General features: G+C 46.5%; 1 protein-coding gene across 6 annotated transcripts in view; it reads right to left on the bottom strand.

The window, feature by feature from the left end:
- Positions 1-27,997, bottom strand: part of ERBB4 (erb-b2 receptor tyrosine kinase 4) — a 787,830-nt gene that overhangs the window by 335,210 nt on the left and 424,623 nt on the right. For all 6 annotated transcript variants that reach the window (XM_053364631.1, XM_053364650.1, XM_053364658.1 and 3 more), the window contains exon 3: positions 21,174-21,357. In XM_053364631.1, coding sequence (XP_053220606.1) covers positions 21,174-21,357 — 184 coding nt within the window. The remainder of the gene's footprint in view (positions 1-21,173; positions 21,358-27,997) is intronic.

Below are 27,997 nucleotides of genomic sequence, written 5' to 3'. Positions count from 1 at the left end.
ATGAGTGTGCAAGTGTTTTATTGGGTTGTGAATCTAGAGAGTAAGGTACTCAGGTGATTTTCAGTTCACCTAGGTTTTATGAAACCTATTTGTTTTTCAGCCTTGGTGAAATTTTATTACAAGCTCTCCTATTATTGCTTTGTGGTAAATTGTTCTCACTAATCAGTGCTGTAAGAACAACAAGGGCGATTGCAGGGCATGCCCACAAAGACACTCACTTAATGGGAAACTGCATGTGGAAGATGTCAACAACAGACTGCTGGCCCAGTTCAATTTTGCAATGCACACGGGGCCCCAGTGCCTCTCTGCATCAGACGTTAAACAAATAAAGCAGTAGATTTAGAGGCAGCAGAAGCATATATGTAAATCGTTGCTTTAAAATACTACTGAAACTAATCAAAATAACAACAGCTCTATGAAAAAGAGGCAATTTAATGTAAATGCCAAATGTTCTTGAAAAAGCCATTTTGTGTTGGTCTTATTAAATATATTTACACTGCTTCAGCAGGAAAAAGAAAATCAGAAATTGCTGATATTACAGATGATTATCTAGTAAGAAAAAATACTACCCCAGACAGGGTTACCCAAGTCTACTTCTTGTTACTAGTCATAGCAAGTGGGAGACCTGCATCATAGGTGTATCATTCAGGGTGTCGGCCAGCCAAGCCGCCTCCAGGATAGCATAAGTTGTAAGGGGTTCAAACCCACAAATGGTTTTCCAGGTCCATCCGTCCCCCGCATTTGACAATCATATTCTGTGCCTTTTGAATATCACTGACCATGTTCAGTCCTCATAGGGCTAGTTGGTTTCAAGGAGGGGGGAAGGTTTCTCCCTTTTGTTTTTTGTTTTTTGTTTTTTTGTATTTCCACTTACCTTAGGGTTTGCCGAGTAATAAGAATAATAATTTATTATTTATACCCCGCCCATCTGGCTGAGTTTCCCCAGCCACTCTGGGTGACTTCCAATCAAATGTTAAAAACAATACAGCATTAAATATTAAAAACTTCCCTAAACAGGGCTGCCTTAAGATGTCTTTTAAAGATAGGATAGCTGCTTATTTCCTTTACATCTGAAGGGAGGGCATTCCACAGGGCAGGCGCCACTACCGAGAAGGCCCTCTGTCTGGTTCCCTGTAACCTCACTTCCGCAATGAGGGAATGGCTAGAAGGCCCTCGGTGAGCGATGGGGATGGAGACGCTCCTTCAGGTATACAGGACCGAGGCCGTTTAGGGCTTTAAAGGTCAGCACCAACACTTTGAATTGTGCTCGGAAACGTACTGGGAGCCAATGCAGATCTCTCAGGACCAGTGTTATGTGGTCCCAGTGGCCACTCCCAGTCACCAGTCTAGCTGCCGCATTCTGGATTAATTGCAGTTTCCGGGTCACCTTCAAAGGTAGCCCCACGTAGAGCGCATTGCAGTAGTCCAAGCGGGAGATAACTAGAGCATGCACCACTCTAGCAAGACAGTCCACAGGCAGGTAGGGTCTCAGCCTGCGTACCAGATGGAGTTGGTAGACAGCCGGCCTGGACACAGAATTGACCTGCGCCTCTATGGACAGCTGTGAGTACAAAATTACTCCCAGGCTGCGCACCTGGTTCTTCAGGGGCACAGTTACCCCATTGAGGACCAGGGAGTCCCTGACACATGCCCGCCCCCTGTCCCCCCAAAACAGTACTTCTGTCTTGTCAGGATTCAACCTCAATCTGTTAGCTGCCATCCATCCTCCAACCGCCTCCAGACACTCACACAGGACCTTCACCGCCTGCACTGGTTCTGATTTAAAAGAGAGGTAGAGCTGGGTGTCATCTGCATACTGATGAACACCCAGCCCAAACCCCCTGATGATCTCTCCCAGCGGCTTCATATAGATATTAAGAAGCATGGGAGAGAGGACGGAACCCTGAGGCACCCCACAAGTGAGAGCCCAGGGGTCTGAACATTCATCCTCCAACACCACTTTCTGGACACGGTCCAGGAAGAAGGAGCGGAACCACTGTATAACAGTGCCCCCAGCTCCCAGCCCCTCTAGACGGTCCAGAAGGATGTTATGGTCGATGGTGTCAAAGGCCGCTGAGAGATCCAGCAGAACTAGGAAACAGCTCTCACCTTTTCCCTAGCCCGCCGGAGATCCTCGACCAGCGCGACCAAGGCAGTTTCAGTCCCATGGTGAGGCCTGAATCCCGATTGGAAGGGATCCAAATGTATGCTGATACCTCCCCCTCTTGCTTCTCGGTGGTCTCACTTTGGCTCTAAACCTCAACCACCCATGTTCACTAATAGAAGGAAATTTGTAGCTGTCTATGCTAACAGCACTATATCGGGTCCTCCCTTAAAGAGGGCACGTGTTATGGTGAGACCTGGCAACCAAACCCTGTGTTGTGGGTGGGTTTGATTGAATAGCCACAACACCTAGTTGGTAGGTGCCTTGATGCTGGGTTTAATTAGGCCAACGGGACACAAGCTAAATGGATCAAGGGACCTATATATACCTATGCACGTGACCCAGAGCTTCCTCTTTTGGCTCATGCTTTGGAACACCCGCCCACCTCTCCCTATATTTAGGGCTGTGTGCTTGACCTTGCTATGCTGTCATATGTCATCTGTCATTGGGACAGGGGCACGGCAGGAATTTTCCCCACTTGGCTGATTGGCTGGTGCCATTTGGGTTTCGCCTGCCGTGTAGCAAATCGTCACAACTTGTAAGGTTGCGATAGGCTCTGGTTCAGGTGATAGGGATGGGAGAACACTCTCACCATCCCTATGTGAAGGGTACTCTGTTAAAGGAATCCAGGGACTCAATGGTTTGGTCAATCCCTGAGAGGGGGTTGTGCCCGTGCCTGAGTCCAGGGGGTATTTGGGTGGCAGAGATAGCCCGTTCCCAGCTTTCCGTTTATCCAGGTGTTCACCCTTGGCTGACCTATGCTGGTGCCCTGGCTCAGCGCTACCTGCCACAGTGCAGGGAGCTAGTCAAACCAGAGCCTATGCAACCAGTCACTTTCTGTAATCAATAAAGTTGTGGCCTAAATTCTGCCAAAAACTAAACCAAAATTTGAGTGTTGTCTGAATTTATTTAAGGGGGAGGTTTAAAGGTCTGAACACGCAAACAGACATTTTAAAACCAAGCATTGATTTTACACAACTTTAGAACATCTGCACAGAATTGATCTCATTTTGATTCTAGAAACATGTCCTTTCACATATATTTATTCTGTAATGGGGAAACACAGCTTCTCTGAGAATTTCTAAAATATCCTTACACTCGGTTCCTAGAATTAGAAAAGAACATGGTTGCTCATTTCAGGCATTGTGCCAAATCATGGTTAAGAACGTTTAAATATAGTTTGGCAGAATTGTCTGAAATGGCAAACCAGAATCTAGTATGCGTTGATGTCTGAGTTGATGGGCCATAGTTATATCAATTGTTAACCTCCCCCACAATAAGGATTGTACCCACACAGTGGGGTAATTATTAGATATAAACAAGCAACATTAAACCATGGTTTGCCTGTACTTTTTGAAGCTCAGAGAATTGTCTCAGTATTGAAATATGATTAGTGCTAGTCATGGGTTGAAGGATTAACAATTTCTAGGTTAATTAAGGACCTTTCCAAATCAAAACCACCCTTTTCAAAAGGGAGAGCACCTTAGCTTTCACTATCCACAGAAAATGATATATTGCACTGCCCACAGCAAGCTTTTGCCCTGATGTAGTGAAAGGTTGCTGGGATGTCCAAGTCACTGGAAGGATTGCTTTGCATGCGCAAGCACCAGGATCTTTCAGCTTACTAACGGGCACATGAAGGTGTTTCCTTTAATTTGTAAAAGTTAAAAACAAACTCCTATACAGTATTATGGTAAGTGGAGAAGAGTTGGAAGCAGGCGAGGTGGAAATGGGCACCGAGGGGTTGAGAAATCATATTTCAAACTCAGCATCAATCTTTAATCAATTCAGATTTACACTACAGAGTTTTCGTTTCTTCTTTGAGTAAGTCCTTCTTTTATTTCACAACCCCCCTACCCTGCTAGTGTTGCGACAAAGCGACTGTCACTATGTGCATGTCAATCAGGTCCACAAGTCTCTTTAATTATTACTGCGACAATAGAACTGGTCTTCCTCATTCTCCTATTGTCACGAAATGCAATTCCATATTCCAGAATGCAACACTTTCCTGTAGTCGTCATGTACTCCCTTGGACGGCGGTGTTAATTAAAATGTCAGAACGACATTTCTTTCTGCATAAGCGGGTGGTTTTGTTTTCAAAGAAGTGAGCCAAAGCAAGGTGGGAGTAAACCAAAAGCAGGCCATGGGTTGATAAGAGAATTACAAATTAAGTTTCACACCTGCATGGAAAGCAGTGATATTGCTGAAACCTACAGCAGGCTGTGCAATCAGCAGGGAACACTGTGGCTTGTCCGGTGCTCCCTGCTGGATTACCATAGACCTGGGTGACTAGGTTTCTAATAAGCTCCATATGCTGTTTTGCTGCCTCTGTTTCTGGCTGCTGTCTCCTGCAGGGCAGCACCAAGTCTTCTATGTGGAACATTTTCAGTAGGAAAGAAAAAATGAGCCTGATCCTAAAATGTTCCATCCAAGCCCCTTAAAGATTACGGATTGTAATACGCTATTGGAAGCTTATATTGCTTTGGCGACATTCCCCTGTCTCCTTTGTTTTTGTCTTATTCCAGAGAATTGTGCAGCCCATCAGATTTGGCAAGGATAAACAAAGCCAATGCAGGAGGAAGGCATTGCTTTCTGAATCAGATTTAGCCATGCACAGTATCACGGGAGCCAAACAGTCGTTTCAGAATGAGTACACTGCTACTCACATCACATTTCATTTATTCTGAAGATATAAACACTTTTTGGTTTGGTTTGTTTCTCACTGGAACGGGACACTTTTTAAACATAATAAAAGTGTACAAGAAATGTACACACACACAAGCATTTCATTTCAGCTCACCACCAGTCATCAAGTTTGAATGTCAGAAAGTGATTGATATAAGACAGAATGAATGTAAAGCCTGATAAATAGCTGTGTCAATTAATAAATCATCCCATTGTTTTCTGTTTTAAAACATTCATTATAGTTTAACATTCATCACCATTTTTAATCTTTCACGAACTGCTCTCTTCACAGATAAGGATAGTTTTGCTGTCCGTGAAGAATAATGTGAAAATATTGTCTTTGGTGCCTAACAAAGAGCATCATGTACTGAGATCAATAATCTAATGATTTACAGCATAATCAATTGAACAAGTCACAGAGAATCTCTTCTATATCTTTTTTTTAAGTACAACCCTTTAAAAGCTACATTTGAATGGTAGAAAGTTAGGAGGGCAGCTTTCCCCATCAGCAGATATCAAAACTGAGAAAATCTGCCCTGTCAGGCTACTATTTAAGAGTCAGAGTTTCAGTGGAGGAAAAAGTTTTGACCTTTCTGTACACATTATTTGATCACAGAGAAGAAATGCATAGTTATGGTAATTTAGACCTGTGTTTACTCAGAAATAAGTGCCAATGGACTCAATTGGACTTACTCCCAAGTAAGTGAGCAGCCTGAAAGACCCAGTGTATATATCTGGGGTGTTATTTGTGAATGGAACAAAGGCAAACAAAATAGAAAAGGAGAGAGATTTAATCAATAATAAGGAAATAAAAAAATGGCTAAAACACATTTCCCTTTAAAATCTGGATCAGAAACTCCCTCTCTGGGCCTAAAAAATGGTGATACCCAATTTATTGTTTGGTGATCATCAATTATTTGCTATCCAAGATTCTATCAAAGGTCAGAGGATTTACCCTTCAGGGCTGCAAGATAGGAAAGTCTAAAATACTCAGCAACCACAAAGCGGATTAACACTTTTAAAATCCTCAGCACTTACTTTTCCTGGGTTTATCTGAGCCAATATAAAAGTGATTAGTGTTGAAATCTCACCAAAGTGAGCACTAGCTTATTACTCTATTGCCAGGCATTCCTACTGACAGGTAACACTAACCAGACCATTGAATGAGAGTTGGGAAATCACCATACAGATAATGTTTACAAATCTAGAAAAATGAATTGCCCAGATACCCTGGAATGAAGACAGAGATGGGATGAATAAGGACCACAAGCCTTTATTAAGAAACAAACAGCAACTTGTACAGCCATTAATTCAGCCTCACTCATTCTGGGTCCTTATAATTTAAGGTGAGAACTAGGAAGGCACACCTCCCACCATCTGCCTTACGTGAGAAACCCCACATGACTCACAACACCCAATCAGTCTAAGATCTGGTCCGTTTTCCTCATCCCCAGCCAGTCTTAAGGGATGCCAAAGAGTCTCTCACTGCATCCTTCCCACCCTAGCTGCTCATCTTTATGTGTGATGATCCCCACCAAGGTCCAAGGCTAACTTCCCTTAAGGCTGGTCAGAAGACAGGATAGTTGGGTAAGTGTGGTGTAGTGGTTAGGAGCGGTAGATCTGGTGAACTGGGTTTGCTTCCCCGCTCCTCCACATGCAGCTGCTGAGTGACCTTGGGCTGTTCACACTTCTCTGAAGTCTCTCAGCCCCACTCACCTCACAGAGTGTTTGTTGTGAGGGAGGAAGGGAAAGGAGATTGTTAGCCGCTTTGAGACTCCTTCGGGTAGTGATAAAGCGGGATATCAAATCCAAACTCCTGCTCCTTGCCACAAACCTTGCCTTTGATGGAGATCTTGTTTGGAGGAGGACATAAAACAATGACCTTAGCGTGCGGACAGGTTGGTATAGAGGAAGAATTCATTCAGGTTTGCCTCCTCCCATAATTTCAAGCTTCTTGCACCCTGGGGATTTAATTCCTTGCCCCTGGAAGTCCCGAGGAGGAGGTTAAAATCTTGCAACTTCAGCTCTGAGACATGACTGCCCTGGAGATGGAAGAGCAGAACTGGATAATGTCCAGAATCTTAAGAACTGGAGATTCCCTTTAACACTGACGGAAGCAGAATCCGTACCTTGGGTTTGGCCTCAAGAGGAGACCATCTCCAATCACAAAATAGCATGGAAAAGTAATGTGCTACAAGCACAAGCTCACATTCAGAACAAGCAAAAAAGGTTAGACTGTATAGCTTTTGCGTTGGGGAGAGAAAGTGTTAAGGACAAAAGCATTATCACATTACGTGATACATGCCACCATGTAGCTGTGTGTCTAGCAGTGCTTAGAAAGCATGTGTTTTGTCATTTAAAAAAATGGAAACTGTGGCCACAATCCTGAATCTCAGCAGCAGTCGTTTATTGAGGTCAGCAGTCAACAGACCAGAAACAACCTATACAGTACACCAAAATCCTAAATACGGAACAAATGCAAAACATGTAACATAGCAACATAAACTGTCCCTCAGTGGATACTAATGACCATTTCACTGTATATTTCATTAAACATCTGTGAGCTGCTACTTGGCAAACCACTATGCCAATTTACAGGATAATAGATAAACAACCAAGCTACAATGCATTGAAATAGCTCACCTCAGTCATCTGATTTGACCGGTTCAGATCATGTGAATCACAATCCTGAACATTTTGGCTTAGCAGTAACCTCAGAGACTTTATTGGGATGCCTGCCAGCTAACTCGTTCAGGAACAGCAGCCAAATTAAGAAAACCCGTAGCTATGACACCCTGTGAAGCATTCACTGTGTGAGCCAGGGACAGAGGAGCAGAGAATGAATATGCCACGTCTAGAAGATGTTCTGCTGTTAGCTCCCCAGGCTTCTTTTGGATAAGACAAGTGTCTACGCAGAGCTCAGCTCTTTGCTAACGCACGCTCAAGGCTTCTATGGAGACCAGCTGTTTCAGCAGCCCAGCGAAGAGCTGGTATCACCCAAAGCAGCACCCAGCAGGAATAATGTGTTAATGTGACATTTATGGGGGGCAAATTAACATAATGCATGCACATTGCTGCCAGAAATGAGAATAGCTTCAAGAGCATTGTGCCACATTGTAGTATGAAAAATACTGTGTTATAGGTAATGTCCTAGGAGTGGATAGATAATCTGTGTATTTGATAACTTGGAAATTACACCAGGTGCTACAGCAGCCATTTGGCAAACACATGGAAGGCAATTTCTCCTCCGACTTTCTGTAGCTCATGGGCATATATTACCAAACACATCTTGGAAAATGCTTTCATTTCTTTTCTGACACCATCTAGAATGGCAACATGTGCACTGACTTACCAAATTTCTCCCCATGTGACTTGCTATTGTCTTTGGATTTTCAGGTTCTGAATTACCTGATCTTACTTGGGGACTGGAAGTTAAGTGTGAGTTCTGCCAGTCTGATTTGTGTTTTTATTTACACAATTCTGACACGAAAACACATTTGCACAATTCACTACAATTTTCACTATTTGTGTTGTTGTTTCCCGCCTAGGTTACTAATGCATGCAAATAAATAACCCACCATGCAAATTATCATATCAGGATTCCTTTTAGCATAAATATATATTCATTATGCATGTGCGCACCAGTATCCTGTAAAAATAAAAATACATAAACTGAATTGTATGTCAAATTCAAAGATTTGTATCCAGTGAAGTTGTTCCATTCTCACAGGACTTTTTGCTCATTCTAGGGGTTGCCCAACCTTCTGGGGCAAATTCGGTAAGGTGGAGAGAGGGAAGAGGGAAGTTCTGCTGCACAAGCAGAAGTCCTTGCACTAATGGGATGACTTCACATACCTAAGTTATAAATTCTCCTTCAAAGGAAGGAAGGAAGGAAAGAAGGAGACAACAGGACACAAGAAACTTGTCAGGATGGGAGACAGCAATTCATTCCTAATGTTTACTAAATAAAGTCAAGAGTGTTTTGTGTTCCGCAGCATATTTCTGTTTATTCAGGTACTGCACACTTGTAAATTGCATTTTTTTGCAGTTGTTTCGAACATCCACAAGTAGAACCTTACCCCTGGACATTTATTTCAGCCTTTTAATGCTTGAATTTCTGTTGGACTATTTTCCTTTTTACTATTGAATATGTATTTCTCTACAGCTGACTTTTGGAAATGAAGATTTTTAACTCAGTGTGTGTACATGTGAATAATATAGTTCAGATAGTGGGAGTGGGTGCTGGAAATTTCTGTTTTTTCTTTTTAAGTACAATTCTAACACACTTTCTAGAATTTTTGCAAAGGAAGTGACTGTAGCCTGAGATGCAAAAGAATCTGGAGATTTTAGTAGTTCTCCACTTAACTGAGATTGGATTTTACAAGTCCCCAAAGTTCTTCTCTGAAGCAGAAACCTATGAGACATTTACCAACAACTCTAGTCATTATGCAATTTGCCTTTGATCCACTGTCTTAATTCCCGGGAGGAGAAGGAATCACAGGGGAGCGGGCGAACTATTGTCATTTGCTGAATTTGGCGCTAGGAAAGCCAGGCTGCTGCATCTGGCTGCTCCTTGTTATCAAAATGCCAGCCTTCAGGCTGCTCCTAATTATACAGGTGCGCATTGCTCACGCATGTCATGCTCATATAGCTTTAAGGCCTAAAACTAAGGGTCAGGAAAAAGCAGGCTGAGAATGATAACTTATATACTAAATGCTATTGCCAAATACCAGTTTCTGCATTTGTTCGGTCATGTGGGGAATTGGGACAGGGCTTGGTTGGGAGCTCCAATTTCTTAGGCTCTCACTTGAGCAGAGGGAAGGGGATTAAATCGCACTGGACTTCTCCCCCTCTCTGCCTCAGTTTCTGGGCACCCAGGCACTTTCAGTGGAATTCCTCCTCCCTGAATTGCCTCTCAAGTCCAGCTCTTTAATGCTGGTCCCCATGCACTTCTCTTTCTTCCGTATGCCCCTTGTGACTGCAAGATGCCTGACAACAGGCGTTCAGCGTTCTTCTTCACCATCAAGGCAACAGGGTGACTGGTTCCTAATGTGTCTTCTGGCCTTCGTTAATGAGCCACCCCAGCCTCACCTTCTTTCCCTCCCCACTCCTGACACAGGCTACAAATCTACACCACCCTGCCAAGAACCCTTTCACACCAGCACAAGCTGGAAAGGAGTCACATCTCCTAAGGACTCTTCTTCAGCAGTGAGGTTGGTTTACTCTGCCCCCTAGCCAGAAATATTTGCAATCTCCTAGCTAAAACTCAAAAGAAGAAGAACCCAGAGCTATGATAATTTCAACTGACAGAAGCAGCAGGCAGTTCTCTGGAGAAGCACAAAAACAAGCACAAGTTCTTTCTGATGGTTAGCTGGACAGACACTATCTTACTTTTACATTTAAAAGGAAATGAATGCATATGTGTTTTAACGTAGTGTAGGGGGGAAAGGAGTTTCAGAAGAGACAGCCCCTAGAGCAGTTTGAGAACATCAAATAAAAAGGCCTCCAGCATGTTCTCCCAATGTGACACCTTTGTTCGTTCAGCCCCAGCCTGCAGGCACATTCCCTGTGACACACGAAAGGTTCCTCATATCAGAAAGATACAAAATACAAATGAATTGCCAACCTGTACGTTCATCTGCCCATCTCCACCACTCACAATTTATAATGGAATATTTATTTACAAATCAGATTGAGGAAGCACTATTTGTAAATGTCACTGAACACCCCAGAGCAGGTAGTGAATGTAGTTGCCTGTCTGTTCACGTTTATAGAAGCAGATACTTTCCTTGCAGTCGGTCTTCAGAGTCCTTCTGTTTATTCTCAGCTTTGGACTTTGGTGTTTTTGTGTGCCGTCTATTTTCATTTCCCACCTGAGTTGCTTCTCTATCTCTGTCCACTTTTTTGTCTCTCTTAATGTATCTACTGTAACATGCAAACCCTACAAGTCCATGCAGACTCTGTGCTTTATTATGAATGCAGAAGGCAGCCATCACACTAAACAGAAGCACCATATTTCCAATTCAATCACATTTCCTACCATTTCCTAGGACCCCTCCTAATGCTGCAAGTTATATGACATGGGAACATTTTGACTGATTGCTTCTATGCCTGGAAGTATCTTGTTGAAATGCTTCATATATACCTACTGCTCTCATGTAAGCAAACAACAAGCACAAATAAATACTAAGCATAGAAGAAAAATGTGTGTACTGCAGAGGTGCTGCCTATGCCTTTAGTATTAGCAGTTTCACAGAGAGGATCTTAAGGGAAAGTAACTTAAATTTTAAAAGAGGATTTCAGTGTCACATTTTCTGCAAGGAAGAGAAGCTTTTGGGGGGATCCTTGCATCAAGGTGACATAAAAGTTTGAAATACATGGGAAATAATCAAGAATGCAATCACTTGCAGCCAGGGGCGGAGGAAGGGAGTGCGGTGGGGGCGGGTCACCCCAAGTGTCACCACTTGGGGGGGGTGACAAAATGCCAGGCAGCACTCACCGTGGGGCCTGCAGTGCGCCTGAGTCACGTGTCTCTCCTGGGAGAGACACGGTGGCTTGGGCGCCCACAGGCTCCGCACTGCCCCAAACAGTCCACCCACCCTCTCCCCCTCAGCTGTAGGGCGGCTGAGTGGGAGGAGGCAGGCAGACTCCTGGGAGGCCCTGCGGAGCACAAGGCACATGTGCCGCCCCAGGCACCTGATCAGCTTGCTCTGCCGCTGCTTGCAGCAGCTGTGTGGAATGTAGTAATGTTCTTCACATTGCTCTGTGAATGGCAGGGTGATTGGCATGAGTGGTCATTCCCTCACACACCTAAGACAACAGAGTTAAGCCATTTCCTGGTTAAGTCATTATGGTCTCCCAGTCTCGTTTTTTTTTCTGGGGGTACTCGGGGTACTTAGTACTGGCACCTTTCCCCACATGTTAAAAGTGAGGCACTTAATGTAACAATTTCATGGTGAATTTCACCGGCACCTTCCCCCCCTTTCTTTTTCTTTTTAAAAAAGCACTTGGGTCTCCCCCACAGGAAAACTGAATATTCCAGGTTTGAGTCTCAACTTCTGCAGATCTTAGCAGGAGGAGATCATTTCTCACCTCCAAAGCTGTCCCCTCCTATCTACTAGTAGATTGTATCCTGGAAACTTGCATGTACAATTGCTTGGGAGAATTATGGACAGTTCCTTCAACCAATGCCCTACTGCTGACTCTTCATCCCTTGGTCTTAACACCACCATAAATCCTACAATGCTGCATTTTCATCTCAATGGGTGGCCTCTGCGTCTCTGCTCATCACAGTTTTGATGTTCGACAACACATAACTCACTTTTCACAGGCAGAGAGATCTAGCAGTACAACAAAGGAACGATCAGGCTGGGGCTCCCATGTGACCTGAAGAGATGTACTTCATCATTTTTATGAACACTCCTACAAATTCCTCATGAACTGAAGCTTGGCAAGGAGGAGAAATGTCAATACATTCAAATTACAGGGGAGAAAACATGTGCATTTCCTTCTCATTGGAATGGAATCTATAAGGTATACATATTTGTCCCATATTTCCAACTGGGGGGAGTTTCACAGTGCTGTAGGGTTTAGCAGTTTTCTTTGGTTAAACTGCAGCATTATAGCATCTTTGCAATATGTGTTTTATTTACAATTATCCAACTAGAACATTGTGAACACACTTCAATATACTAGCAGCGCAGTCTGCCTCACATTCCCACAGAGCAACAAGGCTTCACTAGGCCACTGCATTCAAACTGCAAACTATTATATTTATTTTTTGCTAATTCTTTGTTCTTTAAAATAAGTGCAAGGCTGCTATGTCTTTTTTTTTATCGTCATAACAAATTCTTGCTCAGGGCAACAGCAGCAAAAATAAAATCCAGGTTTCTTACATGTTGCACAAAACAAAGTGCAAACAAGTCAAGGTCCCGCGCTCAACAATTTGATCTGTTTAGAAACGACATTATCAAACACTATCTGCCCAAGCAGAAAGATTACTGGGTTTCACTATTTAACTTCCCAGAATGCAAACATTGAAAGAAAATTCTGTTTTGTCAAAATCCATTGAGCCAGGCTTGGGAGTTTTCCAGACAGATCCCTCGTGCTTGCATTGTCCATGCATAGCCGCAAAATATTGTTGCGCCCCTCAGAGGTACCAATTTATATCTGAATTAATGCTGCACCAATTGTTACCCACTTGGACTTTGATTTCTGGTAGAAAGGTTGCCATCTCAAGAAGTCCCATTAAAGAACAGTCTCCTTCCTGCAAACAGCCTATGCTTGAATTAAAGGAGGGAGGGGCAAATCTGTGCTTTTTGTGACGAGACCCCTTAGCTACTGTTTTGGAATATTCCAGTGGTTGGGGAGGGGAGGAGAACTTGCCCCCTATCCTTATTCAAGGCCCCTCTCCACAAGGTCTCTCTTCCACTATGTGTGGGGCTGAGGAAAGTTGTTTTGTTTACTCTGCCTATTCAGCACTTATCCGAAAGACAGCTCAGTAGTAATGTGAATGTTCAGTGAATATCATGCATTTAGTTGAGGATAAACCAAACCTGAGAAATGTAAGTATTATTTTTGTAGCTTTTTAAAAACCCACAACAGTCCCAACGTAGAACTGAAAAAAAAATGGGGTAGTTTCAAAAATTGCTCATGGACAGAAAGAAAAACACGTGAGGGGTAAGGAACCCTTTCCAGCCTGAGGCTCAAATTCCCTTGAGGCGCAACTTTCTAGGACTGGACATGCCAGTGGTAGACAGAACCAGGGGCAAAGGTAGGTGGATCAACAGATGTGACTCTTATCTCTGTCCTGTAGGGCACATCCCAGCCATGCTAAAGAGGCAGAGATTTCTGACCAGGGCTGCACCAATCTAAAGGAAGAAAGCCTCCAGATAGCCTCCCTCCAGTGAGGGAGGAGAACCTGTTCCCTGGAGAAATGGTTGCAAGAAGAAAAAGAGCAACAAGTTCCAAAAGCTGGATCGGACAAGCTACAAAAAATACCATTGGTCTTTTATAGCACTTTTGGATATTTTCCACCAGTTTCTTCTGAAATTATGTTTTTACAGCCATATCCAAGACCAGGGGTTGCCCAGTTTTGGGGGGCTAGTGGCCACACTAGCATGGCATAACACAACATAGTTGCCATGCTGGGGCATAGCACAGCACAAAATTAGACTGAATACAGTCATGGGGAAGCTTTCCTGATAATTGCGTTTCCATACTAGAAAAAAGATCAAGCTGCTGAATTTATTTCTGACATACAACTGTTAAAGGCATGAGAACCCTGCTTTCTCCCAATGCTAACAAAAGCTCAAGCTGTGATCCTGTGCCCACTTACCTGGGAGTAAGCCCGAGACTAACTTCTGAAGTATACATGTATACCACTGTACTGTGAGTTAACTATACAGTGATTTTTGATGTGTGTGTGGACAGAAGCTCCTGCACAGCAAGAGACATGTCTAAGGGCCTTTACAAAGTTTTCACATTTATTTTTTAATTGCTGCACCTACTAACACTTGCTTTCATTTATCTGCCCCCACCATGGTGCCACCTGAATGGCACCATCCCGCATGGCAGGGATGGCCTTCCTAAGCATCTTTCAGTGTGTTACTCCAAAGTCCTGGAGGGATAGAATTGCAGTGACAGACTGATAAGGCAGAGCAATAGAGTTTAGCCATGCTAACGATGAAACACGCTGTCTTGGGACTGACTTGTTTGCAAATGCTTGCGTGCAAGGAGAGAAGAGCTTGTTTACTGAAGATGCAAGGAATAGGTTATCTGAAATACCCCAAAGCATTAGTACAATTGCACAGTTTTTCAGAAAGTGAAGTAGAAAACACCTGCCAGTTTGTAACATTACTGGTGCAATCTTCCTTTTGCAGGCCTTTGTCAGTCAGACTAAGCAGAGAATGAACCCAGGCTTAAGCTGAATGTGCTGATTAACAGGAAGCCAGAGTCAAGAGCACGTGACCGATAATATTATAGCCACCCCTCTGAAGTGATATAACATAGTTTTAATCCATCAAAGACAACATGCCTAACATAATTAGACATGAAGGGATGGTGTGCCTTGTTCTTGTGATGGAAAGGAAGGTGTTTATTCAAACTAATCCCTCTGCCTCCAAAATCCCATATACTAGATCAAGGGAAGTAATAGTGCCACTGTATTCTGCTCTGGTCAGACCTCACCTGGAGTACTGTGTCCAGTTCTGGGCACCACAGTTCAAGAAGGACACTGACAAACTGGAACGTGTCCAGAGGAGGGCAACCAAAATGGTCAAAGGCCTGGAAACAATGCCTTATGAGGAACGGCTAAGGGAGCTGGGCATGTTTAGCCTGGAGAAGAGGAGGTTAAGGGGTGATATGATAGCCATGTAAAAAAATATATAAAAGGATGTCACCTAGAGGAGGGAGAAAGGTTGTTTTCTGCTGCTCCAGAGAAGCGGACACGGAGCAATGGATCCAAACTACAAGAAAGAAGATTCCACCTAAACATTAGGAAGAACTTCCTGACAGTAAGAGCTGTTCGACAGTGGAATTTGCTGCCAAGGAGTGTGGTGGAGTCTCCTTCTTTGGAGGTCTTTAAGCAGAGGCTTGACAACCATATGTCAGGAGTGCTCTGATGGTGTTTCCTGCTTGGCAGGGGGTTGGACTTGATGGCCCTTGTGGTCTCTTCCAACTCTATGATTCTATGATTCTATGATACTGTATTGCAACCATGTGAAACTTTTAACACCTCCCTTCCTTCCAGCTATTTCACACTCACAAGATCACATGAGGCAAATGAGATACCCTTAGGCTGTGTGCTTCTTGGTAATGGATCAAACAATGTAGAGGATTTGTGCAAACACTGGTATACAAAGCTAACTACACTGGCTAACTAACAAACAGTTGGAACATAAACGAATGAATGTTTTGTGCCTAAGTGCTGGGGACTCACATGGCCACACCTCACAAGTCACGCCTGCATGGAGAGAAGCAGCCCTTGGGAACACTATCAAAGAACAAAAAGAGAGGACATCAGCCATTTTGAGATTTGGGATTTGATGCAGATAGAACTGGACACAGCTGTGACTTCAATTTTCCGTGGCACCACTTTACAAAGTTTGCAGCCGCAAATATACACAGCTGACGGAAGCAAACTGCAGGGCCACCTGCCATTTCACTCATCTTAAACTGTTTGTTTCGAACCTGTCATGGAAATTTATCTACATCATCAGAGGGAACAGAAAGGAGCATTTAAGACATGAACATTTCTTGTGCAGAAAAGAATGTGTGGAGAAGCAGCAGGCTTGTAGCTCAGAGGGCATAGCTGTCAACTGTCCCTTATTTGGCGGGAAACTCCCTTATCCCAGCTGCTGTCCCTTATTGATGATGTCCCTTAAATTTCCCGGGTTTCAAAGGAAGCAGCTCCTTTCCCTCCCTGCCGGCCAGGGAAGAGGGAGGCTCCAACTGTGTTGCTTGGCTGCCCAGCCTGCCCCCCTCCAGCCTCCTCTCACCAGCCTTGGCCCCCGGGAGCCCCTCCCTGCCGGGACTGGTGGGAGCCTTGGGCCCTTCCGCCGCCATCCTCCTTGTGGCTGCCAAACTGAGCGTCTCTGCCTGGGGCCTCCCATCTGTCCATCACCGCCGCTCCCGCTAGGCTGTACTGCAGCTGTGCCGCCGAAGGACCCGAATGAGATGGGCAGCCTCCCACAGCCTATGAATTGCTAAGGAGCCTTGAGAGGAGAGCAAGGGCAACCATAGAGAAAGCAGTTCAGAGAGAGGAGGAGGAGGCAGAGGTGCGGGCAGGTGGTCCAAGGGCTAACCATAGAGGGGGAAAGCGGAGGAAGGACCGCAAGCGCTTCTCCCATAGATTTGTAGTGGTAGACTAGCATAGATGGTCTGATCTGCGGGTTTACTTCAGGCGCTATTTCCCCCCCCCCTCCTCCCGCCCCACCTGATGGAACTGAGAGCTGCAGATGGAGCACGAGAAAAAAAAATACAGAACTGCAGCAGCATCTTCGTAGCTTGGACTTCGTTTTGTGCGAAAAGTGGTTGCTGCTTGTAGTTATTTAATTGCAGTGTTTCGTCAGCTGGTGTCTTGAGCAGCAACCTCTGGAAACGAAGGGCTAAAAACCAGCGCTGCTCTCCAAAATTACCTGGTCCCTTTTAACTTCGTATTTCAGCTGGTTGACTAAAATCCCTTATTTTGGCTGCTGATCCCTTATTTTTGAGGCTGCTGGTCCCTTATTTTCAAATCTGTAAGTTGACAGCTATGCCAGAGGGGCTGCTTGCACTCAGCCCCCATGGGTTCAATGCCCAGTTTCCCAGGAACTGTTTTTGGGGGACAGCGGTGAGGAATTATGAGCAGGAACCTGTGCACATGCCATTCATGCATCCAAACTAAAGTTAAGGACTGAACAAGACTGATGTCAATTTCTCTCTCTCTCTCTCTCTCTCTCTCTCTCTCTCTCTCTCTCTCTCACACACACACACACACACACACACACACACCTACTAGAAATGCATTTCCCAATACCTTCTGCACTGCAGAAACTAGATGTTTATAAAACAACACTTAGAATAGGTAGAACTCAGATGCAAGATAGACTTTAAAGCCAGTGAAATCCTCAAAACATGTACAGCAATAACTGAGTTTACAAATATACTTTTGGTTAAAAGCTGCCAAAATATTTAGCTCCAATACAAGACCAATGTAAGCCAAAAATAAAATGCAGCCCTTCAAAAATGGAAAATAGTAGAAAGATGTGTACAGTGGTACCTCGGGTTACAGACGCTTCAGGTTACATACGCTTCAGGTTACAGACTCCGCTAACCCAGAAATAGTACCTCGGGTTAAGAACTTTGCTTCAGGATAAGAACAGAAATCGTGCAGTGGCGGTGCAGCGGCAGTGGGAGGCCCATTAGCTAAAGTGGTGCTTCAGGTTAAGAACAGTTTCATGTTAAGAACGGACCTCCCAGGGCGGAAGAGTGCTAGAGTCCTGTCTAGTCAAGTTGCGTCAGATCAATTCCAATCTGTTACCTCCGAGGATGTGGACAAGCTGCTTGGATGAGTGAAACCAACCACCTGTCTCCTTGATCCTTGCCCATCCTGTCTTATAAAAGCTAGCCGGGAAGGGCTGGGTGATGGGCTTCGTGGGGTGGTGAATGCTTCTCTCTGTGAGGGAGCCTTCCCAGACCCGCTGAAAGAGGCGGTTATCAAACCGCTTCTTAAAAAACCATCTTTAGATGCTGCCAATATGGCCAACTATCGCCCAGTCTCAAATCTTCCATTCTTGGGCAAGGTGATTGAGCGAGTGGTTGCTGAACAACTCCAGGCACGCCTGGAAGAAGCGGACCATTTGGATCCCTTCCAGTCGGGATTCAGGCCTCATCATGGGACTGAAACTGCCTTGCTCGCACTGGTTGATGATCTCCGGCGGGCTAGGGACAAAGGTGAGAGCTGTTTCCTAGTTCTGCTGGATCTCTCAGTGGCTTTTGACACCATCAACCAAAACATCCTTCTGGACTGTCTAGAGGGGCTGGGAGCTGGGGGCACTGTTATACAGTGGTTCCGCTCCTTCCTCCTGGGCCGTGTTCAGAAAGTGGTGGTGGGGGATGAGTGTTCAGACCCCTGGGCTCTCACTTGGCGGTTCCCTCACTGCAAGAAGCCAAGTTACAGGGAACCAGGCAGAGAGCCTTCTCAGTAGTGGCTCCTACCCTGTGGAACACCCTCCCACCAGATGTCAAAGACAAAAATAACTACCAAACTTTTAGAAGACATCTAAAGGCAGCCCTGTTTAGGGAATCTTTTAATGTTTAATAGGTTATTGTATTTTAGTGTTTTGTTGGAAGCCGCCCAGAGTGGCTGGGGAAACTCAGCCAGATGGGTATAAATAATAATTATTATTATTATTATTATTATTATTATTATTATTATTATTATTATTATTAGTGCAAAGCAGTTCCCTGCCTGTTAAATCTACTGGCCGAATAATATTGCCTTGGACGTGATCACTATAGAAACCTTTCTGGGGCCAGCCATAGAAAATACCGGAAGCTGCAGAAAGAAAACCATGCTCTAAATTATAATGGGTCTTGAGTTGTGGCTGTGTCACTGCCCCAGACCATCGTATCACAATGACCTGAGCAAGATGTCACAATAGAAAATTAGTATCTCCTCAGGCTGAAATACACCAAGCACCATATGCAATTAATTTTAATGGAGCCTGCCTGGGAAGAGGGCACAGGAATGACACCATGGAGAAGCAGCACACAAACCTTAGTGAGCCTTTTGGAACACACACAAGCAATTAGGCATAGAACTGTACACACTAAAGAACGAGGATAAAAGGAACCATTGCCCTCCTTGCTGAGCACTAGGGAATAATCAGTGCCTGAGAAAAAAATAGACCCATATTCAGACTATATACTAATTAAATTAGTATACCACCCATCACAGTGCAGTTCACAACACAAAACACATGTATGTGTGCACAATTTTGCTCCCATGGGAAGCAGCGGTGGACTTTGAGAGATGACTCCGGCTGCTTTGCCCCACAATGTTGCTGTGAAAAGATCATGAAGCATCCCTGGGAGGAGAAACAGGGCTACCCCGTTGATCTACTTGGGACAGTGATGTGCCCCCCCCCCCAATGCTCCTGGAAGGGTGTCCTTCCACAGAAACATTGTGGAGTGAAAAGACGATGGACATCACTAGGAGCACGGCAAATTCTGTAACAGCTAAACGGCTTTTTTTGGGGGGGAGAAGCCTCTTCTGCGTGCTACAAATCAAGTCCCCTAGTCCTGAAATTTGTGAGAATTTTGCCAGTTCACCCTTGAAAAGTGGGGAAAGTGCCCCCCCCCCACATTCACAGTGAGAAAATGGAGCTTGCAGGGTAGAAAGGCACCTTCAGAACAGCACTAGTTTTAAAACAGGCAATTCTTTGCTATATTATGGGATGCTACCAAAACATACTGGAGCAGGAACCGGCAACCCACTCCAGCATCCCTGCCAAGAAAACTCCATGGATAAAGACAACAGGCTTGCCTGGCGTGCTCTGGTCCATGGGGTCACGAAGAGTCAGACACGACTAAACGACTAAACAACAACAACCAAAACATACAGAAACATGTTGCATCCCAAAGCCAACAAGTTTAAAATAAAAATAAAAAACCAAACAGCATTACTTATTTTCACATGCATAATTTACAAGCACTGATCTCCACTCACTTGAAAATATGGGACGCTTCCTAAGTGAGTTATGTACATTCTTGCTTTTCCTCACCTTTGAACATCACAATGGAGATCCCCCATCAGGCGCTATCCAAATGCGCTTTAGTTCACACAAGCCTGCAGGCGCACCACTCTATGGGGCCAACGTGTCTCTGGCCCCCGAGAAGAGCTTTGTCCGCCCTGTGATCAATTACTTATAACTCTACCAGACATCTCACTCTGTGATCCCCCACACAAGACATTAGATGTCATTTCCATGGTCTTCGGTGAAATATCATCCGTGTGTTTGCCTCTCTGGGCTTCTTTGGGAGGAAGAGCACAATATAAAACAAATAAATAAACAAAGCAGGGCTTTTTTTCAGCCAGAACTCAGGTAGGTGCCATGCCATTATAAGAGAACAAGGGAGGCATTCTTGGTGAGTTCTGGCACATCTTTTTCTAGAAAAATAGCACTGCCTCTAACAATGAGGGATGGGGGATAAATTCAATTCAGTTTGCATTTAAAGGTGAACCTATCTGAAGCAATACAAGAACTGAAACACAGCCATCCTTCAAAATTTGCAGTTCTCTAAATACTGCAGTGTAGTCCTTCAGCTGAGTAATCTGTGTTCTCTCTCTCTCCATACATACATACATGCATTGCGCGCGCACACACACTCGGGAAAAATGTTCATACGGATGCATAAATTACAAAAAAAAAACACATACAAAAATGCATTACTAGGGAAACTGCTTCGCAAAAATGTGTATATTAGGAAAAAATTACATACAAAACTTTATATTTCGGAATTATCACTAAAATGTTGATGATTATCATGTGAACTGAACATGAGAAAGTGAGGAAAACCAAAGAGAAATTGCAAGAGATAAAACTTCTCCCATTACTGCACTGCCATTCTAGGGAAAGCTTCACCTACCAAATTTCTGCCTGTCAGTGCTCCCATTGAAGGAACAGGCTCCCTGGGAGAAAAAGATAACACCTGTATGGAGGTATTTGCTGTAGACTGAAGTATCAAGATGCTTCTGTGTACATTTTCTTGTACACAGAAAGACCAGCAAGCTCACCTGCCAGTAGAATCAAACAGCTCTATTAAAAGGTCTTTCCCTTACCAGTCAAGTTCTTCAGTCCAAGTCGCCTGAGTCCAAAGCTACCATCCTTTTTGTAGTTAAGGAAGATGGCCAATGCAGAACGATCATAGAGTTTAGTTCCACGGATGATGCGCAAATTCTCCAAGGGAAGGTATTCAAATTGATTCAAAGCTACCAAAACATAGCCAGTGACTTCTCGGATAGACTGCAAGAAACAAAAACATAATTTATTTGCTATTTAACATTTCTAGACAACTTTTTTTTTAAAAAGAACTTAAATTCTCCAAGGAGGCTTACAAAGCATGCTAAAAACAACACAGCATTAGCATATCATTTAAAAACAGACTGAATTAATACAATTCCAGTCAATGGCAATCTATCCATAAAAACCTGTTGAAGCATTCCAACAGTCCCCTGTGTGAGGACTGCTATGATGTAGCCCCTAAACGCCAGCAAAGAAAGAATTAAATTGCCCCCATGAAATTATTCAATGACTTTGGTACCATCACAAAGTAGAGAAGGGTCAAAGTCATTTGCACACAAAAGGTCCCAGGTCCAGATCCTGGCATCTCCAGGCATGGCTGAAACCCTGAAGAGACTACCAGTCAGTGGACCTACATTCCTGAGTAAGATGGACGGTTGATCTGACTCAGTCGGCAGCAGCCTGCTGTGCCCTCCCCCTGCCAAGCTCAACACTTAGGAATAAGAGAGTAATTCACTTATGCAAACATAAAAAGTATGCCCAAACCGTTGATTCAGATATCTGAACACACCGCCAATCAGTATAGCCGAACAGCCAGAGTGTGCTCACTTTCTTATTTGGGACTCAACCATGCAGCAGCAAATAAAAAGTTTTAAGTGCAATATACAAGGAGACGCAAGATGGCGATGGTGAGTGTGATGGCTTTAGGGGTTGCTCGTGCGTAAGTTACCGTCGCTCTGGGCTTGGTTCCCTGGTTAAACCGTTTCTGTCTGGACAGCCATCCACTCCGTGGCTGTTCAGTCGCTGGCAGAATCCGTCAGTGGGCGTTTCTTGAACCTCTTCCAGCAAAGAAGTTATTTGACGCCAAGTCGCCGCCTACTCTCCCTGCGCGGAAGTCTTCTGCGCAGGGTGGGTGTGGGCAGCGGAGGACCTGTGCTCTCCTCGCTGGTCTCCTGCGAAGAGTCCTGGAGCCTCCCCTCTGCTTCCCCCATCAACCCCCCTCTATCCCTGGTGTTGCACTGATTTTCTTCCCCCGCCGGAGACCTGCCTCTCTCCCTGCTTGGCCCCTCTCCAGCATCGCTGTGGAGCCTCGCCTCCTCCTCTAGTTCCGATGGCAGTTCCCTGACATCCATCTCCCCCCCAGAACCCCCTCCACCCCCGGCCCGACCTTTCGATCCAACTTCGTCCCTGTCCTTGGCCGACGATGCAGGGAATCCCCGGAAGGAGCTGTCACCATCCTCAGAGGATTCAAAACCTGCTTCCCACCCGCTCTGATCTCTCCCCGCGGGGTGGGCCTCCCAGTCTTAATCTTCCCTCTCCGACGCTTCTCCTCCCTCCTCTTCGGAGGCCGGAAACCCCTCAAAGTCCTCCTCGTCGTCTGTGGTGCCAAATTGCTCCTCCCAGAATCTTGCTGGTGGTTTTGGTTTGTGTGGGAACCGACTGTGGAACTCTTCCACTAGTTCCCCGTCATTGATCGCCTCTGCGGGAACCCACGTGTCTTCTGATCGGGGTTCTCCCTCCCAAGCTACCAAGTACTCCACCTTGCGCCCTCGCCACCTGGAATTGAGTATTTCCATGGCTTGGTTGTGGTGTTCCCTCTCCTCTACCTGCGGGTGTGTGGTGACTTCTCCCTCCCGTCCCGGGAATTCCCGCCCCTCCCTGTACGGAGAGAGTAGGGACCTATGGAACACCAGGTGTAACTTCATGCTGTCAGGCAGCTTGAGCCTGAATGCCACCGGGTTCACTTGCTGTGTTACCTCAAAATGTCCCAGCCGCCTTAGCTGCAACTTCTTGCACCCTCCCTTAAAGGGTAACCCTCGGGTTGACAACCACACCCGGTCTCCCACCCGTATGGTCTCCCCTTCCCGACGGTGCTTGTCTGCCTGCCTCTTGTAAATTTCCTTGGCCCGCTCCAAATTCATCTGGAGTTGCTGGTGCAAGGCCTCCATTTCTTCCACAAACTGCTCTGCTGCAGGTACTCTCCACCCTTCCTCCCCCCTCCCCGGGAAGGCCCTGGGGTGACACCCATAATTGGCCATGAACAGGCTCATTCCCGTGGACACGTGTTCAGCATTATTGTACGCAAATTCAGCCAGCGCTAGTTTCTCTACCCAATCGTTCTGTCTCTCGCTGACGTAGCAGCGTAGGTATTGCTGGAGTATACTGTTCGCTCGTTCCGCTTGCCCGTTGGTTTCCGGGTGTCTCGCTGTCGAGAAGCCCACCTCGACCTGCAGCAAGCTCATGAGCTTCCTCCAGAACCTCGAAGTAAATTGTTTCCCGCGATCTGAGATGACCCTCGAGGGAGCCCCATGCAACCTGAAGATGTGATCCACAAACAATCTGGCCGTTTCCTCTGCCATCACCGCATGTGAGCAAGCTATGAAATGGCACATTTTTGTCAGTAGATCGACTACTACCATGACTGCTGTCTTCCCCCTTGATTTGGGCAAATCTGTCATAAAATCTATGGACACCACCTCCCAGGGTCTTCCCGGCATGGGTAAAGGTTCCAGTAACCCTGCAGGGGCCGCCCTCTCCCCCTTCGCCCTCTGGCAGCGGTCGCACCCCCGTACGTACTCCCGTACATCTTCCCTTACCCTTGGCCACCAGAACTGCCTGGTGACAAGCAGCATGGTCTTGTGCTGACCAAAGTGCCCCGCTGTTGGGTTGTCGTGGAGTTGTTTGAGTACCCTCCCCCTCAAGGTCTCCCCCGGTACGTACAGCGCTCCCTTATAGTACAGTACCCCTTCCTTCTCCTCAAACTCTCCATGGTTTTCCCTTCCTTCCCGTAGTTCCCTGATTTTAGTTTGGGCGAACTCATCGTCTCTGGTGAGACCGGCTAGTTCTCGTTTCCCAACCAACACTCCCCCACACACCCATCTGTCCTCGGGGAACACGTGTCGGACTTCCGGCGGTCCCTCTCCTTCCATGTACTCCGGCTTCCGGGAGAGCGCATCAGCTCTAACGTTCTCCTCGGATCTCGAAAGAAAACTTGGAGAACTCTTGTGCCCATTGAATCTGTCTCTGGTTGAGTACTCGCGCAGTCCTCCAGTACTCCAAGTTCTTGTGATCCGTGCACACCTGGATCTTGTGCTGCGCCCCTATTAACAGATGTCTCCATCGGCGAAACGCTGCGTAGATAGCAAGCAGTTCGCGGTCATACACCGTGTAGTTCTGCTCCGACTTGCTCAGCTTCCTCGAGAAAAAGGCGCACGGCCTCCAGTCTTGCTGGGTTCCTGGCTGCAAAAGTACAGCTCCTATGGCCCGGTCTGACGCGTCGGTCTCTAGCCTCATGGGCTTCTCCAGATCCACGTGCAGGAGCTGCTCTTCCGACGCGAATGCCTTCTTCAGTCTTTCAAAGGATTGCTGGGCCCCATCTGTCCCGACGAACTTCTTTTTGCTACTGAGACAATCTGTGATGGGTGCTGTCAAATGGGTGAAGTTCTTGATGAACTTCCTGTAGAAGTTGCTGAACCCTAGGAACCTCTGCACATCCTTCTGGGTCTTGGGGGCCTTCCATTCCAGTACCGCCTGCACCTTGCTGGGGTCCATAGCTAGGCCCTTGTCTGACAACTTGTACCCCAGAAACTCGACCTCCCTTGCGTGAAATTGGCATTTTTCCAGCTTGACCCACAACTGGTGCTTCTGCAGTTTCTTTAGCACTTCCCTGACGTCCTTGACATGTTGCTTCTCATTGTCAGAATAGATTAAGACGTCGTCCAAGACGGCTACGCAGTTTTTGTACAGCAGGGACCCCAACACGTGCTGCATGAAAGCTTGAAAGCAGGTGGAGCCCGACTGTAATCCAAAGGGCATAACTAAGTACTCAAAGGCTCCCAGGGGGGTGAACATTGTGGTTTTCCATTCGTCCCCCTCCCTCATCCTAATCAAATTGTATGCTCCCCTGAGGTCCAGCTTGGTAAAAATTTTCCCCTGCCTCACCTGTGTTAAAATGTCATCAATCCTGGGCATTGGGAAGGTCACGGGTTCTGATACCAGGTTGACGCCCCGGTAGTCCACAACGAGCCTGGGCTTATCAGTATCCCTTTTGTCCACAAAGAACACCGGACTGCCTCCCACAGCCTTTGATTCTCTTATGAAACCTCTTTTCAGGTTCTTGTCAATAAATTCCCGCAACTCCTGCATCTCCCTGTCCGACACGGCATACAGTTTACCCACCGGCAGCTGAGCCCCTGGGAGTAAATTGATTTGGCAGTCAAAGGGCCTATGGGGGGGTAGTCTATCCACCTCCTTCTCGCTGAAGACCTCCTGCAGGTCAGCATATTGGGGTGGCACCTTCCCTTTTGGCTCCACAGCCACTCCAGCCACCCTGGCCACTGTCATCCTTGGGGTTCCCCCCCCCATACAGTGTTCCAAGCAGTAAGCTGACCCAAAGGTGACTGACCGCTGATGCCATGCCACTACTGGATCATGCAGTGCCAGCCAGCTCATTCCCAGTATTATTGGGGGTCCTGACAGTGTGGCTACGTGAAAGGCAATGGTCTCTGTGTGCCTGGAAACCCTCATTCTCATTGGTGGGGTCTGGTGCGTCACCTCCCCTCCCAGAAGTTCCCTGCCGTCGATGGTTGTCACTTGCAAGGGAAAATCCAGAGGCAGCAGCTGGAGTTGGTGTTCTAGAGTGAAGTTCTTGCTGAAGAAATTGCAGGAACTGCCTGAATCCAGCAGCCCCTTCACCTTGACTGGGTGGGAGTTCTAGCACCACTTCTATGGCTATAGCTGCCCTGGGAGGGTCTGGTTGGGGCACTTCTATTGGTTGTTGGCTTGGCTGCTGCCCCCGCTGATTGGCAGCCAAGCTTGTCCATTTCCCTGGGCCTGATCCGTTTCCCCCTTCCCCTCACAGCCAGCAGCTCCCACCATCCCTTTCCAGGCCTTTCTTTGAGGGCAGACCCTGGCAAAATGTCCTGGCCATTGGCAGAGGAAACACTTCTTGTTGGTTTTCCAATCCTTTCCCTCCCTCTTGTGCCCTTCAGCGGAGTTTGAAACCTCGCGCACGCGCCATCTATTTCCATTGGCTCCACTGGCTGGGAAGGCTGCCTCGGTATTTCAGGAATGTGGTAGTCATGGCAACGTTCCCCTCTCCCTTTGCTCTTCTCCTGAGCCCGCGCTTCCTGTCTTACGCCAATCGCAAGCACAGCCTTGGTCAGCTGATCCATCGACTGTGGGCGGGGCGCACGGGAAAGCTCGTCCTTGACCGTTGGGGACAACCCCTCCTCAAACAACATCTGAATGGGTCCAGCGTCCAGATCCCACCCAAGCTGGTGGATTAACATCGCAAAGCGCGACCAGTAGTCTCTAACTGATTGGCTCCCCTGCTTGCACCCCATCAATTGCCGTCTAACCACATTTTGCTCCACTTCGCTGGAATACATTGCATTCATTGCCTGAAAAAATTTCCTGAGGTCTTTCAAGGCGGCATTTTGCGTTGCCATTAGGGGCCTGATCCATTCCCGTGCCCCATCCTCCAGATGCCCCACAATGTAGGCCACCCTTTCCCCATCATCAGCAAAGTCATCATGCTGCAGTTCCAAAGCGTACTCTATTTCCGTTCGGAACGCGTTGTAGTCCTGGGGCTTCCCCCCAAACTTGTGCACCAGCCCCGGTACCTTCCTTGCGATGGGGGTGGGTCTGACCTTGGTATCCTGAGCCCTCCGTTCGTCCAGCCTCGCCGTCAGCAGAGGCACATGCTGTTCTAAATCTCGGTTCCTCTCAACCAGATTTTGCACTCCAGCTGCTCGCTCCGTGGCGCCGGCTTCTCCAGTTTGACTCATGATGCTCCCCTGCCTGGCGCTGCGCACAAGCAACTTCAGGGACTGACGGATTGCTGTGATGGCTTTAGGGGTTGCTCGTGCATAAGTTACCGCCGCTCTGGGCTTGGTTGCCTGGTTAAACCGTTTCTGTCTGGACAGCCATCCACTCCGTGGCTGTTCAGTCACTGGCAGAATCCGTCAGTGGGCGTTTCTTGAACCTCTTCCAGCAAAGAAATTCTTTGACGCCAAGTCGCCGCCTACTTTCCCTGCGCGGAAGTCTTCTGCGCAGGGTGGGTGTGGGCAGCGGAGGACCCGTGCTCTCCTCACTGGTCTCCTGCAAGGAGTCCTGGAGCCTCCCCTCTGCTTCCCCCATCAACCCCCCTCTATCCCTGGTGTTGCGCTGATTTTCTTCCCCCGCCGGAGACCTGCCTCTCTCCCTGCTTGGCCCCTCTCCAGCATCGCTGTGGAGCCTCGCCTCCTCCTCTAGCTCCGATGGCAGTTCCCTGACAGTGAGCCTTATGGAAAATTCAATGCACCACACTGACTACCCCTGGCCTCTCTGGTCAATTCATCAGCCACAACTTAGCCTCCAGATCCTAAATTGGATACATTATCATTCATTATTTGGCACAGAACTGAATTCCCAAGTCTTCTGACCCTTTGCCATAACCCAAACCTAATGGTCGTGATCATGCAAATATCACTCACACCACAATATTCATTTACAGAGCATCTGATGCAACTCAGCAGAGATCTTTTCCTCTAATTTGCCTGGGAAAGAGCTATATTGTATTCATTTTTTGTATTTTCTGCCCCACCCCCCCACCCCCACTGACTGAAAGCATCTTAGACCCAAAGTATTCAGGGTTCACTGA

Source organism: Podarcis raffonei, chromosome 1 (assembly GCF_027172205.1).
Source record: "Podarcis raffonei isolate rPodRaf1 chromosome 1, rPodRaf1.pri, whole genome shotgun sequence".
Lineage (NCBI taxonomy): Eukaryota > Metazoa > Chordata > Lepidosauria > Squamata > Lacertidae > Podarcis > Podarcis raffonei.
The sequence above is the reverse complement of the archived record's forward strand: the minus strand, read 5'-3'. Positions and strand labels throughout refer to the sequence as shown.